Source organism: Diabrotica undecimpunctata, chromosome 4, assembly GCF_040954645.1.
Source record: "Diabrotica undecimpunctata isolate CICGRU chromosome 4, icDiaUnde3, whole genome shotgun sequence".
Classification (NCBI taxonomy): Eukaryota; Metazoa; Arthropoda; class Insecta; order Coleoptera; family Chrysomelidae; genus Diabrotica; species Diabrotica undecimpunctata.
The window spans coordinates 129,962,651-129,983,520 of NC_092806.1; the positions used below are offsets into that span (position 1 = coordinate 129,962,651).

General features: G+C 32.4%; 1 protein-coding gene across 1 annotated transcript in view; it reads left to right on the forward strand.

Moving 5' to 3' along the window:
* LOC140440005 (probable valine--tRNA ligase, cytoplasmic) overlaps positions 1 to 20,870 on the forward strand; it is a 115,737-nt gene that overhangs the window by 72,255 nt on the left and 22,612 nt on the right. The window contains exons 7-9 of the mRNA XM_072530232.1: positions 10,676 to 10,904; positions 11,124 to 11,282; positions 15,731 to 15,974. Coding sequence (XP_072386333.1) covers positions 10,676 to 10,904; positions 11,124 to 11,282; positions 15,731 to 15,974 — 632 coding nt within the window. The remainder of the gene's footprint in view (positions 1 to 10,675; positions 10,905 to 11,123; positions 11,283 to 15,730; positions 15,975 to 20,870) is intronic.

The window sequence follows — 20,870 nt, forward strand, 5'->3', positions numbered from 1 at the left end:
GAATGCAAAAAATACAAGTTCGAAATAGTAGCACTACAAGAAACAAAACAATTAGGGCAAAACTCAATGGAAATAAACGACTATTTATTTTTCAACAGCGGGGGAGAAAATAGAATGTTAGGCACAGGCTTTGTGGTAAATAAAAAGCTGAAAGATCTAATCGTTGACTTCAAACCAATTTCAGAGAGAATATGTGTATTAAGAATAAGAGGAAAATACCAAAAAATAACATTTATAAATATACATGCACCGACTGAAGACAAAAGTATAGAAATAAAAGAAGACTTTTATAATCAAATAGATACAGAATTCGAAAATATCCCCAAATACGATGTAAAAATAGTGCTAGGTGATAGTAATGCAAAAATAGGAAAAGAAGAAATATATGTACCCACCATAGGAAAATACAGCTTGCATGAAACAACGAACGAAAATGGTCACTTCCTAATTGATTTCGCGAAAGAAAGAAATATGATCATTATGAGCACATACTTCCAACACAAAAGAATACACCAAGGAACGTGGAGATCACCGGATGGGAAAACCATAAACCAAATTGATCATGTGCTTGTCGAAAAAGATATGCAAAAATGTATAAAGAACATAAGAACATATAGAGGTCCAGATGCAGATTCAGATCACTTTATAGTTGGAATACAAATGAAACAACTTATTCCAGTGCTTAGAAACCAGCGGAAGAAAAAGTATAAAGCAACTAAACCTGTGAGACTACTGACAGAAGAGGAACAAAATAAATATGAAAGAATAGTCAGTAGAGGATTAGATAATATTGCAGAAAGTGGGGATATTGAACAAACATGGATGCAAATAAAAGTATGTATGACCAAAGCAGCTCATGCCAGTAATAGAAATATAAAACACGAATACAAAGAATGGTTCGACGATGAATGTAAAATGGAACTAGATGAACGAAATAAATTAAGAATGAAAATGATGCAAGAAAAAACAACAGAGATAGAGAGAAAATACAATGAACAAAGGAAAAGAGCCAAAAGAATAATAAGATCTAAGAAAAGAAAATACAATGAAGATAAATTAAAATGTATAGAACAGAGCTATAAAAATAGAGAAATTAGAAACTTATATCAAGGGGTGAAAAATGAGAAAAAGGGGTACCAAGGAAAACCTGTACACTACAAAAACAAAAATAGAAGAAATTTAGTAAGTGACGAAGAAATATTGAGCAGATGGAAAGAATACTTTGAAGAACTTTTAAATGAAATTCCCACAACAGAATATGAAGAGGAAGAAGAAGTGTATGAAAATGTCGATCAAGAACGAATAGAGGAAAGACCACCTAACGAAAAAGAAATAAAAGAAATAATAGAGAAACTAAAGAATAATAAGAGCCCAGGAAGAGATGAAGTAACAGCTGAAATGTTTAAATATGGAGGACCAGTACTAATTAAGCATTTGGAAAAGTTGCTAAAAGACATATGGGAACAAGAAAAATTACCGAAGGAATGGACCGAAGCGACACTGTGCCCTTTTCACAAAAAAGGCGACAAAAGTTTATGCCACAATTACAGGGGAATAGCCCTACTAAATGTTGCATATAAAATACTTGCAGTATATATAAAAGACAAGCTATCTCAAAATATAGATAATGACATAGGGGATTATCAATGTGGATTCAGAAGAGGGCGCAGCACAGTGGATCAAATTTTCCTACTGCGCGAAATACAAGCAGAAAGCTACGAATATGGGAAATATACAATGGCCCTATTCATCGACTTTAAACAAGCGTTCGATAGGATAAAGCGCAAAGAAATATACAAAGCACTACGTGAAATGGGAATTAGTGAAAAACTGATAAGAATGGTAAAAATGACACTCCGAAAAACAGAGAATAGGGTTAAAATAAATGGCGAAGAAACAGATAAGTTTGAGGTTAGTGGGGGGGTGCGACAAGGAGACCCACTGTCATCGCTGTTGTTCAGTATCGTCCTCGAAGTTACCATCAGAGAAGCTGGAATCAACAGGTCAGGACTTATATATCAAAGAAAACACCAATGTTTAGCATTCGCTGACGACATTGTACTGATAGCCAGAAGTAAGCAAGAATTAAAAGAAATAATAAAAAGATTAGAAATGAAAGCGAGAAAGAAAGGGATGTACATAAATGAAGAAAAGACCAAATATATGGAATGGACAGAAAGAGATTACCTACAAGAACAATATCTGACAGTAATAACAGATGAAAAAACATATAAATTCGAAGAAGTAGAAATATTCCAGTATTTAGAAGCGACATTCACGAGAAGACCAAATATGAAGGACGAAATCCAAGCGAGAATTATGGCCGGTAACCGTTGTATTTTTGCACTAAACAATTTATTAAGAAGCAAAAACATATCTAGAAGGGCTAAGATAAGAATATATAAGACAGTAATAAGACCTATTGTATTATATGCCAGTGAAACATGGACAATGAACAAATCCGAGCAAGTCTTGCTGCAAGTCTGGGAAAGAAAAGTCCTCAGGAAAATATTTGGAGGTAAATTATGGAATGGTATATGGATAAAAAGACCAAATATGGAATTAGAGGAGATGTATGGAGAGCCGAATATCGTAGGGGTCATAAAGTCACAAAGACTGAGATGGTTGGGACACATCCAAAGGATGGAAAACACGAGACTACCAAAAAGAATGCTAATGGGAGGAATAGGAGGGAAAAGGAAGAAAGGCAGACCGAAAACCAGGTGGAAGAAGGATGTTGAAAAAGACAGAAAAACTTAAAATACCAAACTGGAAAAATAAAGCAACAAACAGAAAAGAATGGAAAAAAATAGCAACCCAAGCCATGGGCCTTCTAGGCCTGGAGAGCTAAATTATATATATATATATATATATATATATATATATATATATATATATATATATATATATATATATATATATATATATATATATTATTCTCGGACATCATGCTTGCCAGATACTTCTTAAAGATTACTGCTATATTGTTTTCCATTAGAACACTTTTGTAAGTTCCACCATTAACATATTTTTAGGAAGAAGTGGCAGGTTTGTTCTTTTTTGTAATTTTCTCGTCGGGAGTGTACAATTAAGACATGTGCATGTGACATCTTTAAAATAAGTTTTAGGACTGTATCATAGATGTGGTTCAAAATAATTAGGAGAGGTAATTAAATGCTATACAGATCATAATATAAACAGGGTTCACACGAGGTTGTTTCTCGTACAAGTTTTGATTATCTTTAGCGGATTAGCGGTGTTTGTCTAATAACGGATTCGCTTATTTTTCACTGTATACACTGTTTCATTGTGAGTATTCGTTCACTAAGAGAGGAGAGAGAGACATTGTCCAAGAATGTCTGTATTTGGGTAGCGGGAATTATTACTAAGGGTTGGCTTAGGTAATGATTTTTGAAATTGAGTATGGTAATTTAGGATTTGATACAGCGAAAAATATAGTATTCTTTTTCGCATTTGAAAATTGAACAGGGAGTACTTTTGGTAGATGTAGTCCGCTTAAGCAAACTGCTTCTGCCAATAGCGTGTTTTTATTCTCTCCCGTTCAAGCACCATCACGGTCAAGATAGAACAGCACGATAGGAAAAGGGATACTCGGTACATTCACAATTGTTTTAAAGCATTTTACCTGCATTTAATAGTAGGAGACGATCTGTGACTTCAAAGGATAACATTTGACTAGGAAGTGAAAGTGATGAAGACAACACATATATGTATATATATATATATATATATATATATATATATATATATATATATATATATATATATATATATATATATATACTTCGTTGATGATGGTTACATATTAACTACAAAATTTTGTTGATAACCCGTGTTATTTAGATATATTATGTTGTTGAAGTTTATTACTGACTTATCTTTCAATATAACATACATTTGCCACTAACTAAAGCCTAAAATATCTAATAAACTGAAAACTTATTACTGTTACTTGTTGACTTACACCGACGGACCTCTGAAACCTTCATATACCAATTTGAAAATATTTAAAAGATCTGTATAATCTAGAATTATGTATTTATAATTTTAAAAATACCAAATTAATCATTCTGGCATGGTTTAGTGTAAACAGTTTACACGAAGTTTTTCTTTGCTATAGGCAATTAATCTGAGTTAATAGTAATGTTAATTGGTTTACTCTAATTTGCTGATTTTGAAATTAGATGTTTATATTGTTGAAAGTTAGTGGATAGAAATTTTGTATTCTCATTATTATTTACGGTTGTACGGATATTTATTTTCCAAGGTGAGTTATCGTCGTGTCATTGACGTCATTGTACAAAATGGCAGTAATCTCTATCTATAACCAATATTTTAAAGCAAAGCTCCAGAAAAGGAGTAGGTCCAATTCATCAAGTGTGTCGTCTGTATAACCCAGTAATCTTTTACGATAGGGAATATTTAGAGAAGAGATATATCACATAAAAACAATTTTGAGACACTTTAACTTTTCTTGTTTGCGAAAATAATCCAGTGGTTTGTCGTTTGCTGTATTCAATAAACTACGTTTCTCTGTGAGATTTAATTTAAATTGATATTTCAGAAGAAAACATAAATGTGAAGACGCCGTATAAACCTAATATCTTATACAAGATTATCCTTTGCTCCTTTTTTAATTGAATATCGTAGGAAGTACTGGAAAATACGATCCATTATGGTTTCCATGATTATGCGGTGGTTGTTGGACATGTCTTGGGATCAAGTCATAATTTTTAACTATACTAAGGAAAACCTTATCGTTGAGTAGAGTAAGATTCTTGAAGACTGTTTGAAGAATGTAGATCCTCTTTGTATCCTGTAATACTGTACTCTCATTCTTCAATGTGGTTGTTTAATATGTGTGAATATTTTAATTGCACAATTTCGATGTCAAAATATGATGATTTATGTAATCCAAATCCAGAAAAAATATTGATCCTTTATGAGATATAAGATGTTTTATTTAAATATTTTAACCTTTATTTTAAAACCTACTTACTATTTTTACGGAGCCGTACGGCAGAAGAATGGAAAGTTTAATTCCTTTCTATATTCTCCGCCACTGGTGAAATGTCATTTAGTATAATTTTGCTCTTCTTAAAACTTTTTCACATTAGTAATTTACTCTTGATTCGTAACGATAAAGTCATTATTTTTCGAGATATTTAAATGAACATATAGTTGCAAAATTATTTGTCTTCAAAATGTATTTATTACATCGATGGTTTCCTGTGATATACGACGATAGTCCGAAGAGTACTTACCCTACAAAACCAAAACGAAAAGTGGCCATTTATTTCAACGAAGCTCGAACATGTTTAACTCGTCTGAAAAATACGTTTTCCCGGAAGACTACAAAGTAAGCTTCCGTGGTGGCGATGACCTCCTCGTTAGACTAAAGTTTTTGCCCGGTGAATGATTGTTTCAAGTTTGGAAATAACAAGTAGTCGTACGGGGCCAAATCTTTATAACACGCTAGATGGGGCAGCAGTTTGCAGACCAATTCGACCATTTTGATCTTGGTGACAGTTGATCTTCGCCAATTGTTGCAATTCGGCGTCAAATTGGCCCAATAATTCAGCATAGTAGATCCCTGTGACCGTTTTGCTCTTCTCCGGGTAGTCGATGTAGATTACACTTTGTGAATCACAGAAACGGTGACCATCACGATAGGAAAGTCTTCGCCTTCTACAGAGCACGTTCGCCGGGTAAAGTCCACTGTTTCAATTGGGGCAATTCGGCGTCGAATAAAGTACTGAGAATCAAGTATTTCCGTGGACTAACATATTAGTGAAACATCCATATTTATAACAGTTATACCTCTGGACTTCAAGAAAAGTGGACCAGTTTCGGAGCCTTGAATAAATGTATTAGGAAACTTAGTTTTTTTTTAGATAGTGCCTTATCAGCCTGTTATACATTAAGGGCGATGTTTAATTTTATCCAATTATATTTGATTTCTTAGTGCTACATCCTAGGTTTGCGTCTTCCAATATTGTGCGATATCTGATTGTGATTTTCTGTAATAAGCCAAAATGTATTTCATATAATATTTGTTATAAATACCCTTTACAATATATCAAACCATGTAGTTGTGTAAGTGCCAAGAAAAAGTATTCATCGGCTTCGGTTAGGCAAAAAATGGAAACTTTTTAACTGAGGCTTTTTTTAAATTTTCATGTTGACTTTACACCAGATACTATGTACTGTTTAAAAATATTTTTTGTTTCCCTATCAGCCTAACAGTTCATATACAGATTAGCAGATCTATATATTTGTTGTAACTAAACTTAATATATTATACTTGTGTTTCTTGAAGTGATAATATTCGAGAGTAGGCTATATCTATGTTCTAGCTCAAAGTTTAGCAGCTGAAATAGTTCCATTTTAAGAAAGTGTAAAAAATTACATTAATTGTGCTTTTAGATTAAACTGGCTAAATTAATTTGTTAAGTATTGTTTTAACTAGTAGAAATTGAGTATTTAAATGAAGACTAATTATGTAAAATTCAGTCTGCGCTCATGAGTCATAAATAATATGATAAAGGTTGATTTTGTATGTCTAAGGACAACTGTGCAATATTAAAAGATTCTATAGAATGTTTACTTCTCCTATCGTTGACATTATTTAGTTAAGTATTGGTATTTTTATGAATTGTTATCTAATTATTAATAAATGTTTTGTGATAAATAATTGTTTTTATTTCAATAATTCCTTTTTCAAAAAAATATCGAGCAAAAGTTTTTACTAATATCTTTAGCTTTAGAAACGCTAAGTTTCCGTGTGATTAGAGGTCAAACTCCCTATGATCTTATTAAGACCTAATTGAAACCGGCTAGAGGGCGCTATTGTTCGGCAGAAAAAAATAAGAGGGCAAGAATTTGAAAATTAACACATTAAACGCGACTATAGTCCATTTCCATCATATTGATAGCATATTATGTAGGTATGCAAATCCCTAAACTGTTGATACGGGTGACTCAATGAAAAATAGATATTTGTCAACAAGTTTACAGAAGTATATAGGAAAATAATTTTAAATTGAGTATGACCACCAGGTATAAAGGTTGAAGCAGAATAGAATACAATAGTTTTGAGGGTTACTAATCCCTAAATAAAGTTGCCAGTGTCGGAGTGATGGAGATTAACAGGTACTAATGAATTTGCAAGAAATGTAAGATGTTTATTTTATTGGTTATATATAAAATAATTTGTGGCGGTAACAGGGACCGATTTGTAAAAAATGAATATTATTTTAATCAAATTCCATTTCAGATTTACTGCTTTCTTCAGAATCTAAGGAATCTTCAACTCCAATGTTATTTATTACCGGTTCCAGCATTGCATCAGTCATATTATCCAAATTCCACATTTTATTTTCTTCCTTGTGAGCATGACTAACAGCATTTTTCCAATTTTCTGGAGTTACTTTTGATAAGGAATGTTCTAATAATTGTTGTCTTCTAATTTAAAAGTTTTGTTGTTGCGTCCGACTTCACCCTTTACTTCAGACCATATATTTTCTATCGGATTCAGATCACAGTGGTATGGGGGTAAACGTAAAATAATTACATCACGGTTTAATGCCATTTCATTAATTATATATTTTTTATAAGCTGCTTTATGTTTTATAATTATTACAATAGGTAATAATTCCTTTTTTGTCGAATTCTCCTTGTACTCAATTGCGTGTTTATCCAACCATTCGATCCTTTTATCCATGCCGTTGTTGGCAATTTTTCTGCTAGTCTTGAATGGTAACTAGCATTATCCATGACTATGACAGAATTTTTTGGAATTAAATCCAACATTTGCTTAAAATATTCTTCAAAAACGTCAGCAGTCATTTCCTCGTGGTAATCTTTGGTTGATTTTGAGGCAAAACTTAATAATTCACAATTGACAAAACCGTATTCGTTTCCAATATGGGTTATTGTGAGTCTGCGTCCTTTTCCAACGAGAATATTATTTATTCCAGTAGATACACCTTCGATGAATGCCTGACGAGAACTTTTCACATTTTTATCAACCCATAGATATGGTACAGTATGACCTTCATTTAGCCAAATCTCGTCCAAATAAAAAATTGTTTTCCCTTCTTCTCGGTACTTTTTAATAGTTCTTAGATAATCTCGTCTCCAACATACAATGTAATCTTTTTCAATTAAAACGGATTTTCTTCTATTCTTTTGCCAACGAAATCCCATCTCTCTCAATAGTCCCCATAATTTCTTGTTGCTTATGATTGGCAACTCTTCGTTTTCTCTAATTAATGTTTGGATTTTGTCCAATGTTGGAAATTCTTTGTTAAAAAAAATGAGTGGACGCTGCGTCTTATTATGTTTTTATGTATTTCTTCAATTTCCAAGGGTTTACTCCCTCCACTCTTCTTGGGAGATGAAACAGTTCCTCCTTTTCTTTCTTTTAGGAATCTATAAATTGTTGCTTTTCCAACCCCTGTCATATTTGAACACATGTTAACGATTTCACGAACATTACTTAAAGGGCGTTGATGTACAAGTGCATCGTGTACATTTAATATTATATTTTTCTCTCTTAGACTGAAGGCACTTTTAAAACTACACTTAACCGGGATAAAACCTGTTGTCAACGTCATTTTTAAATGCAAATATCAAAATATCGACACCACAAACGTAGGTAGGTAAGACATGAACAATGTACATCTACAAACTAAATGGAAGACGCAAACAATTTCTAATTTATATTATTGGCATAAGCTGTAATGTGGCATAAAAACTACTTAAACTATCATTAGTGAAGCCTTATCAGTAATTAAAGGTAATCGTTCAAAGAAGGTATTCTTTTTGTGTCAGGCGATTGTATAGAAAACAATAATCACCTTTAAATTACTGTTTACATTAATTTATTTCGTGAAACATTGAATTCTCTCGTTAATCACCCGTGTATAATTAACAATAATCGTGTGGCGTATATACCGACGTTTTTATATGCACAAAGAAGGTATAGTGAGATTAGTGGACACTTATTTTACAGAAGATTTTTTAAAAGATAATGAATTGACGGCATCTTAAAATATTAATTTTTTTTATTTATTTCAAAACAAGTATAGGGTGACGCCTATGGTTTTTTGACCTGTTGAGGATTTGCATACATAATGTGCTATCAATATGATGGAAAAGGACTATAGATTTGTATGTTTGGACAAGGAGTTATGTAAGTTAAATGTAATTTCACAGACTGTTAAAATTCTACGGTCTGTGAAGCGAGTTTACTTCACAGTTTATACGTTATTGGCACGCATATGATTTGTACATGGCCCCGTAGTCACATTACTAAAATTAGCCTGCTGCTTTACATGAAAATTAATATCGTAATAGCCGTTAAAAATAAGACGCCTAATTTCGAGTATTAGCATTAAGCATTAAGGAAATAAAAAAAAAACAGAAAATCATAAGGAGAGGGCAGAATACCGACGGAACTCCTAAAGTACGAAGGACCAGATCTGACTAAACAACTACTAAAAGTAATCCAAATAATAACAGAACAAAACAGAATTCCTCAAGAATGAAGATCAAGCATCCTCATAGCTCTCTTCAAAAAGAAAGACAAATCGGACCCGGAAAATTACAGAGGAATTAATTTAGTCCATCCATCAATGGCGTAACAATTGAAGATGACGCTGATGTACTTTGCTATGTAAAGTCTTTTCCACAGTAAACTTTCAGGTTGAGGGTGTAGCCATTTCTGTACATAATTTGTAGAGTTTTATGCCGAACTTATGTTTCTTATTTTTGATATATTACTTGGCCAGCCGTCCATCGAATGGTACCAGGGTCTCATCAATACATACATTTTTGTTCGGAATATTAGCAGTTTCAAATCTGCCCAACAAAAGGTCGATTAGAAGTTAAATTTTAAAAGGTCGATCACCTCTTGGACTTGTTAAAAAAAGTCACGTGCGTTTGTTGGCATTATAAGTGACAACAGCTAAGCAGAAGTATATAAAAATCTTCATTATGAACTTGATACCAAAGATGATGAATGCACGATGTAGAAAAAACTGTAACATGAAGCAAGCATGAAGATTTTAATCAGATTAGATATATCCGAGACGAAAGTAGTAATATACGATATAAATAAAATAATACAGACGATCTAAGAAGACTAATAATCAGATACACTATTCAGTTCACAGCATCTTACAAAAACCTAGAAAAACGTCGCAAAATGTAAGAATTATCATTATATTCACTATTTAATATTATTAACATATCAGTCACATTTATAATGTCATATTATCTAATCTAATAAAAGGCTAGGACGACACGTCACACGTGTTTTTCCGTGACGGTATCTCCTAGCGCCACCTAGGAAAGAAATCCTGAATTAACAACTGACATTTCAATCTTAATCAATCCGTCATCATTGTACATTATATGCATCGTAAAAAAAAATAAAAATATTGTTTATAAGAAAGCATTAAATTTATTAAACTTTTTTCTTACATAATATTTTTTAGTATTTTCCTTTGGCTTTTGTTAATTTTTAGTTATTGCACTTTGACATATTATTTAATTCTAAGGCTGTACGAAATGCACCGGCTCAGCTAGGATTAGTAATAATTTTAGTCAAAAATATACTACCTACTACAATTAATTGTATTTATTACAGGAGCAGTTAAAATTACACCCGCCCATGATTTCAATGACTACGACGTAGGAAAACGACATTCTTTGCAAAATATACAGGTTATTGATGAAAATGGAAAGTTGACGTTCGAATGTGGGAAGTTCTTCGGACTTCCTAGATTTAAAGCAAGAAAAGTCATTACAAACGAGTTACAACATTTGGGATTACTTAGAAGCAGAGAGGAACATCCCATGGTCGTGCCTATATGCAGGTATATTATATTTAGAAAAGTAGGTGAATATCAACATTTTTATTATTTATTTCTTTTAATCACCTTCACAAATGCGACAGAAAAATCAGATTGGATTATCAAACCTTCTGTCACTCTAACTAATTACTGATGCTCATAATAATAATTTTATGTTTTGTTTTAATAATACTTCTGTATTAAAATGATATAATTAATACTTGATATAAATGAATTTTTTAGCCGTTCTAAAGATATCGTCGAATTTTTAATACGTCCCCAATGGTTTCTAAAATGCGATTCGATGGCCGCAGAAGCCATTCGAAATGTAAAAGAAGGCAAACTCTCAATTGATCCAAAAATGATGGAGAAAACATGGTTTACATGGTTAGAAAATATAAGGTAAGCATTGGTTATAAACGATACCAACAAACTTTGCTTCGAATATCCCCTATCAATACATCTTATTATCCTCCCTATCCGTTGGTCTTCTCTCTTCTCTTCTACGGCACTACAGCCCAAAATGAGCCTTGGCCTCCTTTATTTTTTGCCTCCACCCTTGTCTGTCTGTGGCTGCTCTTCTCCATACACGGACTCCTAAAAGTGCTTGTGCGTCGCTGCTTACTGTGTCTTCCCAGCGCTTTCTTGGCTTTCCAACTGGTCTCTTTCCCTGCATTCTGGCGTTCAGTGCTCGTTTTGGTAGCCTATCCTCCCCCATTCGTATCACATGTCCGGCCCATTGCAATCTTTGTATTCTAATGAAGTCTGACAGGGGTGTTTCCTTATACAGTTGATAGAGCTCGTTGTTATATCGAATTCTGAAGATTCCGTTTTCCCTCACAGGTCCTAGTATTCTCCTCAGTACTTTTCTTTCGAATGTGTCGAGTTTGTTTTTGGATGTTTCCTTCAGGACCCATGCTTCGCTGCCATAACATGCTATTGGCCGAATTAAAGTTTTATAGATTCTCATCTTTGTATTTCGGTGGACACTTTTAGACCGAAATATATGGGAGAGGGCAAAATAAGCTTTGTTTGCCTGCGTTATCCTTTTTCGTATTTCTCCATCCTCTGCTCCATCGGCATATATTTCTACTCCCAGGTATGTAAACTTTCCAACCGTTTCAATGTCATCTTCATGCATAATGTTTTGTGGGATTATATTTCTTCTCGTCTGTACCATTATTTTTGTTTTTTTCTGTGTTTTTTCTGTGTTAATTTCCAGACCTAGCCTTTTCGTTTGTGTTCCGTTGGTCTTCGGATCTTCTTAAATGAGTGCTAAAATTGTTGGATGTAAAACCTAGACGGCCTTACTGTTGTTATTGATTGAGCTATGAAAAATATATCAGATATTTAATAAACAATGATTTCTTAGGAAACTAGGTTTAGTGATTTCAGAAGATGTAACATTTATAAACCAAATCCAGAAGAAAACAGACACATTAAAAAAAAATAGCTTAAGTGCGGCTTAGAATAAGTGAGAAAAAATCAAATTTATTGCCAATTATTTTATTATTTGAAAGCAGAATTGACAGAATAGCTCATACGAGTATAGAGATGTAGATATCAATAGGAGAATTACATAAGCACAAAATGAATTTGATATATAAAGCGAAATGAAGAAATATAACAACTAACCAAAGCTGCGATTATTTCAGACGAATGTCAAAAGTGTGTTTATTTATGGAGCTGAAACCTAGACGACCAACACATAAATAATAAAAAGGTGCAAATATTTATAAATAAATGCTTGCGCAGAATTAATCAGATATTTTGATTAGAAAAAATTTCTAATGAATAGGAAATATCCGAAGAAGAAATAATAGAAATAACTATTAAACACAATGAAAGTGGATATAACATACATTTAAGAAACCCCATGATAATCTCACTATGCAGGTACTAGAATTTAATATACCAAGTAGAAGAAAACTGTGAAAATCGAGAGATAGTTGGAAGAGAAGTATTTTTAGAGTCAAAGTAAAACTATTTTGGAGCGAAATCAAGAATATACCGCAAGACTGGAAAACATGGATAGATCTGGTCAATAAGATTGCATTGGTAAAGTCAGACATTGATATGCAAAAACATTGACATGCAATTTTGCAATCTAACACTACCAGCTGTTGAAACACCTGGTAGATATTACGGATCAGTTCGGGAGCTATAGATCAAAGCTTTAAGTTGTTCTTCTCAAAAAATTGAGAACAACTTGAAAGTAGTACCTAACTAAAATCTCTACAGAGTCAAACATTCTGCAACATGTCATGTCATGTTCATCTAACTGATATTTAAAATATAATATCGCTCATTGACCAGAACAACGTGATATCTCAAAAAATACGATTTTTTTATTATCCGTTAAATAAATCCGCCGTATTTCATTCTATATACTGCAAAAACATGGTATCTTTAACATAAAAGTAAAATGTGCTTTGGAGGGACAAAGACAAATGATGTGACAAATCATCTTGTAGCGTTGTCTCTTTTGGACACCTCGTTATTTTCGATAGCGTGACATATTAGTTGTGATCTGTCTGGCGCAGGGTGAAGTGCTGTCTGTTTTCACAAACAACGTAACATCACGACTATATCACCCTGTTAGTGCAAAGGTAAGCTACAATCAAATGTTTAATTTAATTTCTAAAATGTAACAAATGTATTTGACTAGTTCTTCCAGAAAAAATAAAGTAACATGTGAAGTAGTCTTGTCATTGATATCACGTTGTTGTTGTAAAAATATTATTTTTCAAAGGTGATATCATAAAAAGGACCAGTATTGATGATGAACTTTATTTTTTTGTTTTGATTATTTGTTGTTGTGCACTTTTTCCAGAAAAATTATATTATTTCACGGTCTACTATGTCATTATATCACGTTATACATACCAAGAATTCTGATTGAATCCCTCTGGGGGACATTGAAAAACAATGGACCTTCTTAGCGAACATCAAAACAGTTGTCCCAAAGCATCGCTATGTCTAAGTTGACTCTCAGGGATGTGTTGCTCCAAAGCGAGAAAATAATAATGCATATTTTTTAACTGTGTCTGGTGTGAAAATCAGAGTATGCAAAACCTTTTTTAAAAACACATTCAGTATTAACAACCGTCCAATCGAAACAGCTTTAGAAAAAAAGAATAAAGATACTAATATTTCTTCCATGAAGGATCAACGTGGGAGCCATGGAAATCATAGCAAGTTAGATGAAAACATAAAGAATGGAGTTAGAGATTTCATAAACGCAATACCGAAAATAGAATCCCATTATATTCGAGCGCATTCGAATAGGAATTTCATTGATGGAAGTAAAACGGTGACAGATCTGCATAGGGATTACGTAAAAGCATGTAAGAAAAAAAACCTTTCTCATAAAAAAGAAAAAAAAAAATAAGAATAATAGTAATAATAAATAAAAGAAAATAAACATATGTCACGTTCTATCGAATATTCACACAAGATTTTAATATTTCCTTTTTTGTACCGAAAAAAGACTTATGTGAGGAGTGCGAAGCATATAAAAAACACTACAACCGAAGAAAAAGAGATAAGAAAAGCAAATTATGAGAAACACTTGAAGGAAAAGGAGTTATCACGCATTGAAAAGAACAAAGATAAAAATGACGAGAATATTACTGTTGCCGTGTATGACCTTCAAGCTGTTTTTCAGTGTCCTAAAGGCGACGTTTCAGTATTTTATTACAAATCAAAACTGAATGTACTTAACCTTACAATATACAATATTCAAAATAATGTAGTTGAATGTTATGTCTGGGACGAAACGAATGCTAACAGGGGTGTTAATGAAATTGGGACATGCGTATTCAAACATTTACAAAATCTTAGGTGCATAACACACAAATATTTAATCAAAGGACATACACAAAATGAGGGAGACTCAGCACATTCTCAAATTGAAAAGGAAATAAAAAGACAATTAAGATCAGGACCAATAGAAAAAGAGTTTCGGAAAGCGATAAAAAAAAAGAAAAACATTATTATAGAATTGAATAATGCATATTCACAGAAACCTGGTTTAGCTGACAGGAAAAAAGCAGATCTAATGGACTTGATTAAAAAGAATCTCATTCCAAGATACCACAGAGCTTTTTACGAAGCTTTATAATTATATTTAAGAAGGTATATTTGATTTCTTTGTTCAATTGTTGTGTTTCTTCTTTTTAGATTATGTAAACAATAAATTTCAATACAGTCCAGTGTGCTTAAGTGCCATAAATGTTTTAAGTTTTAGTTTTTTACTTCTGGTTGTTTTAAAATATTTTATAACTTCCAATAAATATAGTGAAGACCACCTGTTTTATTTATTTAAGTAACCTAAAACCAGAAAATTTTATCATCTACAATGTTACAAGTTAATTTATTGCATTACTTTCTTTCTATATTTTCAGAAAGAATGTGACATATATGTTACTTTTTTTGCATGTCTTAATTATATAAGTATATTGACAAAATTTGGGTAAAATGACTGATTTTATTCAAATTTAATAGTTAAACTATACATCAATTACAATTTCAAGCAAATTAATTCAGTCATTACCAGGCTATAATTTTTTGAAACTTAAAAAGTGCTCTCCTGTAAAATTGTACTTTTTGTGATATCACGTTGTTCTGGTAAATGAGCGATATAATAAAATTTATCTGGATATATTTTATTATATTATAAATAGCATCTGGATATTGACACTTGATCTTCAAAGGTCTGCTAATTTTATTAAGTTGATTACATCTAATATAATTTCTACAATGTATATTTAATTCATGGTTTTACAAATTTTAAAATATTATGCTAATCTCATTACTATTGTATTATAAAAATAAAAAAATATTTACAGAGACTGGTGTATATCCAGACAGCTCTGGTGGGGACATCAAATTCCAGCATATTTGTGTTCGAGTTCAAAGACTGAGGAAACTGTTTGGGTAGCCGCTGAAAGCGTAGAAATCGCTACACAAAAAGGAGCTTCCAAATTGGGTTTACCGGCCAGCGACGTAAATGTTAAACGAGATGAAGATGTTTTAGATACTTGGTTTTCTTCCGCTCTCTTTCCATTTTCTGTGTTTGGTTGGCCACAAAAGGTAATTTTTTGATTTTTAGTATTGTGCAGATTTGCCATTCATTGATCAGCTTTCCAATTGTGGCATATACTATACTTCGATCTGGATATTGTACGGCGTGACGAATTTTTAAAGTATAGACAGTTACGGTGTCGAGCGGAAGGATGCAAGGAAGACCATAGGCGTCGAGGTTTTTGGATAAATATTTACAGCAATTTTATTAATAATAATATTTATTTTGTGAGTACCTTAAAAATATTTTTAAAACAGACTAATAAAATTTTAAAATTTATTATATTAAATAGTACATTTTTACAAGTAAATGAATTACTATATTATCATTTCCGGGTTCAAATATAAAAGAATCGAAATAAAATTCACAATAAAATTAAACGGCGTCATCAAATAACACACGTGTGTTCCCAAAGATATCAACAACACAATCAAATTTCATCTTACGTTCTTGGTGTAAAATTGAATTAATAATCAATTTTACATAACTTACTTTTACTCAACATAAAAAATGTCTGAGTATCGCTATCTGCCCCGAGTTAAGCGACAATGGGTTCCATAATGATATCTGCCTGTATATCTAAATTCCACATCTTTTCTTCTTCTTTCTGCGTGTGAAAGATGCACTTTGGCCAGTTCTTTGGGATAACGTTATTTATGGCTTCGTGGAAGAGCACTTTTACATCACATAACTTAGAGGTAGTATTTCTACTTGCTACCTCCTTTTTTACTTGTGCCCAAATTAGGTCAATAGGATTAAGCTCACAATGGTATGGTGGTAATCGGTGAACAAAAACCCCATCGTTACAAGCCATTTCATCAAGAACATATTTTTGAAATTTTTGTTGTTGTCGTGCAATATTTAGTAACTCCGGCTTAACCAGAGACTTGTCATGCCCAATTTCTTTCCTATCTAGCCATTCATTTATTTCTCCTTTTCGCCAACTTGTTGGAAGCCTTTCTATTTGACGACTATGATAGGAAGCATTATCTAAAATGATTATAATATTAAATTTTTATCAATATAACGAAAACCAGGTTTCAAATTTCTCAGCAACCATGTCCTCGGGATAATCTCCCGATTTTTTGAATTCAAAAACTGAGAGTCCTCCAGGAAGAAAACCATGTTCACTACCAATATGTGTTATTATTAGACGTCGGCCCTTACCTGAGATCTTCAAGGAACGACTGCTTTTAATATTTAAATCGTGCCAAACCTTGTTTACGGCATGACCTTCGTTTAATCAAGTCTCATCTAAATAATAGATTTTTCTTTTTTCACTACGATATTGACGAACCTTATTAAGATAATTACGACGCCATATAACAATCTCACTTTTTTTTAATAAACTGCTTTGTCGACATTGTTTACATATATCGACATATATTTAAAATTCATTAAATGAAGTATACGCAGTATTACCTCCCGTGAGATTTTTGGTAAAGTGGCATCATTGCCAATTTCCGCAGAAATTTTCTTAACGTTGGAATTTCATTCCTAAAGTAAAATACATGAATTTTTGACAAATAATCCTTCGTACTTCATCATCTAAGACTATTGGTTTTCTCCCCCTTGTTTCTTTGTGTTCTTCCTGAACACTTTCTTTGTTTTCTTTTAAAAGTTTATGTATGCTACTCTCAGATACTTACTTTACTATGCTGCAAAGAGAAACAGCATCCGAAACATTGAATTTTTCTCATTTCGTAACACCTTATAGAATATTCATAACAACAATTTTTACCTCTGGAGTTATTCTTAAAGATTAAAGATTAAATACGCGTCCTTAAATATTCAATGCTGCAATACATTTTAACAAAATCAATAATTGAATATTATTAATAAACGTATATGTACTGAACAAATAAATTTAAAAAAATAAACACTACTTAACTTCCAAAGTCTACCGTAAAATACAAAATAATTTATAAGTAAACACAATAACACACACTTCACAATCGGGTATATAATATAGCTATAAGAAACAGACTTATAAAATTAAATAACAAAGTATTCCCGTTTGCCAATGTGATACGCCAGAGACGAAACCTAAACTGATAACGAGAGAGAAATGAAATTGAACCTTTTGTAGACATGACGTGGTTTGACAATTTCCTCTCTGCGTACTTTCGAAGAACCGATAATTTTAGAGGCTCAGGGAGCAAGTTTACAGTTCAGTTCAATGTCTTACTAAGCGGCATATATAACCTTCTAACATAAATAAAGAAATTTTAAGAAAAATGTATATGAATTAAATTTTGCCGCTGTGGTACGTTGTAGTCCAATACTAACGATGACTCACTTTTTATTATTTCCAGTTCGCCTTTTTGCCCAAGAGTAGTTTGAGATTATTCTAGTTTATTATTTCTATTTATGAATGAATGGAAAAGAAAAGAATTCCATAAAAATTAAATATTTTACACGCTTCAAAAATACTTATCTTTTCCATTCATTCATTTGTCATAAGTGTGTACAAAAACATATCAGTCTTTTTTAATTCAAATTTATGTGATGATTTTTAACGGTATTCCGTGTTGTTTTTTATAATAGTTGATCCTAATGCTGAAGTTTTCTCTTTTTTTATGTAGTTCTAAAAGCATGCCGTTTAACTTTTCTTCAATGTTATGGTTCTATTTTCCTATTTCTTTCTTTTGTCAATTTAATTTCTTGGAAACATTCTCTTATTTTTTTTTGTGAACCATATCAGAATTATCTGACGTTGGCGATCATGGCAACAACTTTAAGGTTTTATGCGATATGGAAAAGTTCTGTGTTTCCCATCTTGGTCCTATCTCAAATGTTCTTCGAATAACAGGCTATTTTTCTTCCTACATCACTTCGACTTTTTATTTTAATTTGAGAAACAGTTTTAGTGTCTGATGTATTTATTTTCTCTTATAATATGTGTCCTAAATAAGTTTTTAGTAATTCGTTATTCTTGGTGATTCTCATCAATATTTCATGTCCAATACTTTGCAATAGTTTTCCAACACTACTAATTTGGTTCATTGTTTCTACTTCATAAGTCCATGTTTCTTCTTCTTCTTCTTCTTCTTCTTTTTCTTACTCTTTATAAGCAATTCTGCTTGTTCATTGGCGGATTAATACCTCTATGGAAGATAGTCACTCCATCTTTTGCGCGGTCGTCCGATACTTCTTTTGACGATTGGTGACTTATCTCTTGCTATTTTGACGACACGGGTCTCCTCCATTCTGCTTATGTGGTTATTCCATTCTTTTTTTCTATTTTGTGTCCATTCGTTTATACCTTGTACGTTACATTTTCTTCTAATGTCTTCACTTCTCTTTCGATCTCTCAGCGTATTTCCTGTAATTCTTCTCAGTACTCTCATTTCTGCAGTTTCCAGTAGCCTTTGCGGTGTGGCTGTGTCGGTTCTTGTTTCTGAGGCATATGTGATTATTGATCTTACACTGGCTTTGTAAATTCTTGACTTCATCTCAGTGTTAATGTGTCTGTTTCGCCATATAGTGTTATTAAGGCATCCTACCAGTCTATTTGCTTTTTGTACTTGATCTCTCATTTCTTTGTCCAGGTCTCCATAGCCAGACAGTGTAATTCCCAGGTATTTTATTTCCATTACTTGTTCAATACTGATGCCATCAATTTCTATTTTACATCTCATTCTGAGATTAGATTTTTCTTGTCATATTAAATTCTTTTGCGCTTATGTTACATCTGTAAACCAGTCTTTGCAGACTATCTTCATCTTGGGCTATCAATATTGCGTCGTTTGCTTAACAAAGTATTTTTATTTCTTTGTTTTTCATTCTGCATCCTCTTCCTTTATTAACTCTTTTGATGATTTCATCCATGATAAAATTGAACGAAGCATGGGGCTCAATGAATCCGCTTGTCTTATTCCGCTGCCTATTTCTATAGGTTCTGTAAGCTGTCCATCTATTCTGACTTCCATTTTGTTGTTTTGGTAGATGTTTTCGATAGTTTTTATAATATTTAGGGGAACTTCTCTATTATACAGAAGATGGATTACATCTTTGAGTCTTATTCTGTCAAACGCTTTCTTTAGGTCAATCCACACAGAAATGCTGGTCTATTATACTCTAGTGATTTCTTAATAATTTGCTTTATAATCTTTACTATATTTCTATCCCATATTATTCCATGTTATCATAGTTGCTTAATATGTGAATTTGTTAACTCTTTCAGCTTTATTCCAGTATATTCCGGTATATTCCAGTATTCCATTTAATTTGGGCTGAGCATTTGTAAGTAGGTTACGGCTGCAGACTAAAGTAGTTTTTCTGATTTAATCCCACTATTAATATTATTGTTACGTTTTTCTGTGGGTTCAGGAATTAAGTGAAGAAAACGTAGCTTAAGTACTTTTATTTAACTCGACTCAACTACAAAAACTTATCAATAATAATTAAATAACTAAATAAAAAATATCTCATTAATTACTATGGTTTTGGATACCTTCTTGGATGCAAACATGTTACATCGTTTGCAGCATTCTTCCACATCTTGCCGACAATTGTCATATCTAACCAGAGTCATAGTAATCCTAAAATGTTCTTGATCCATCTGGACTCTCCAGGTTATGGACTGGATACTGTCACTAAAATTACCGCCCAAATATATAATTGATCCCCAAAAGATAAAGATGTTTTCAAACACTCAAAAATAAAAAGAAACAATCGCCTGTACGCTAGATCTAATTCTAGAATAATCTCAATTGCATAGATGATTTTTCTCCGATAAGACTTTCCCTGTCGGCAAGCTCATGATTTCCACTTAGCGAGATATTATTTGAGATCAAAGTAATATGCCAGAGCATTTGGCAATTTGTAAACAGACACTTATTGCGCTTATCTGTTACACGTAATTCTTACAGAGAAAATGATTTATGTAGGACGCGGTTGCT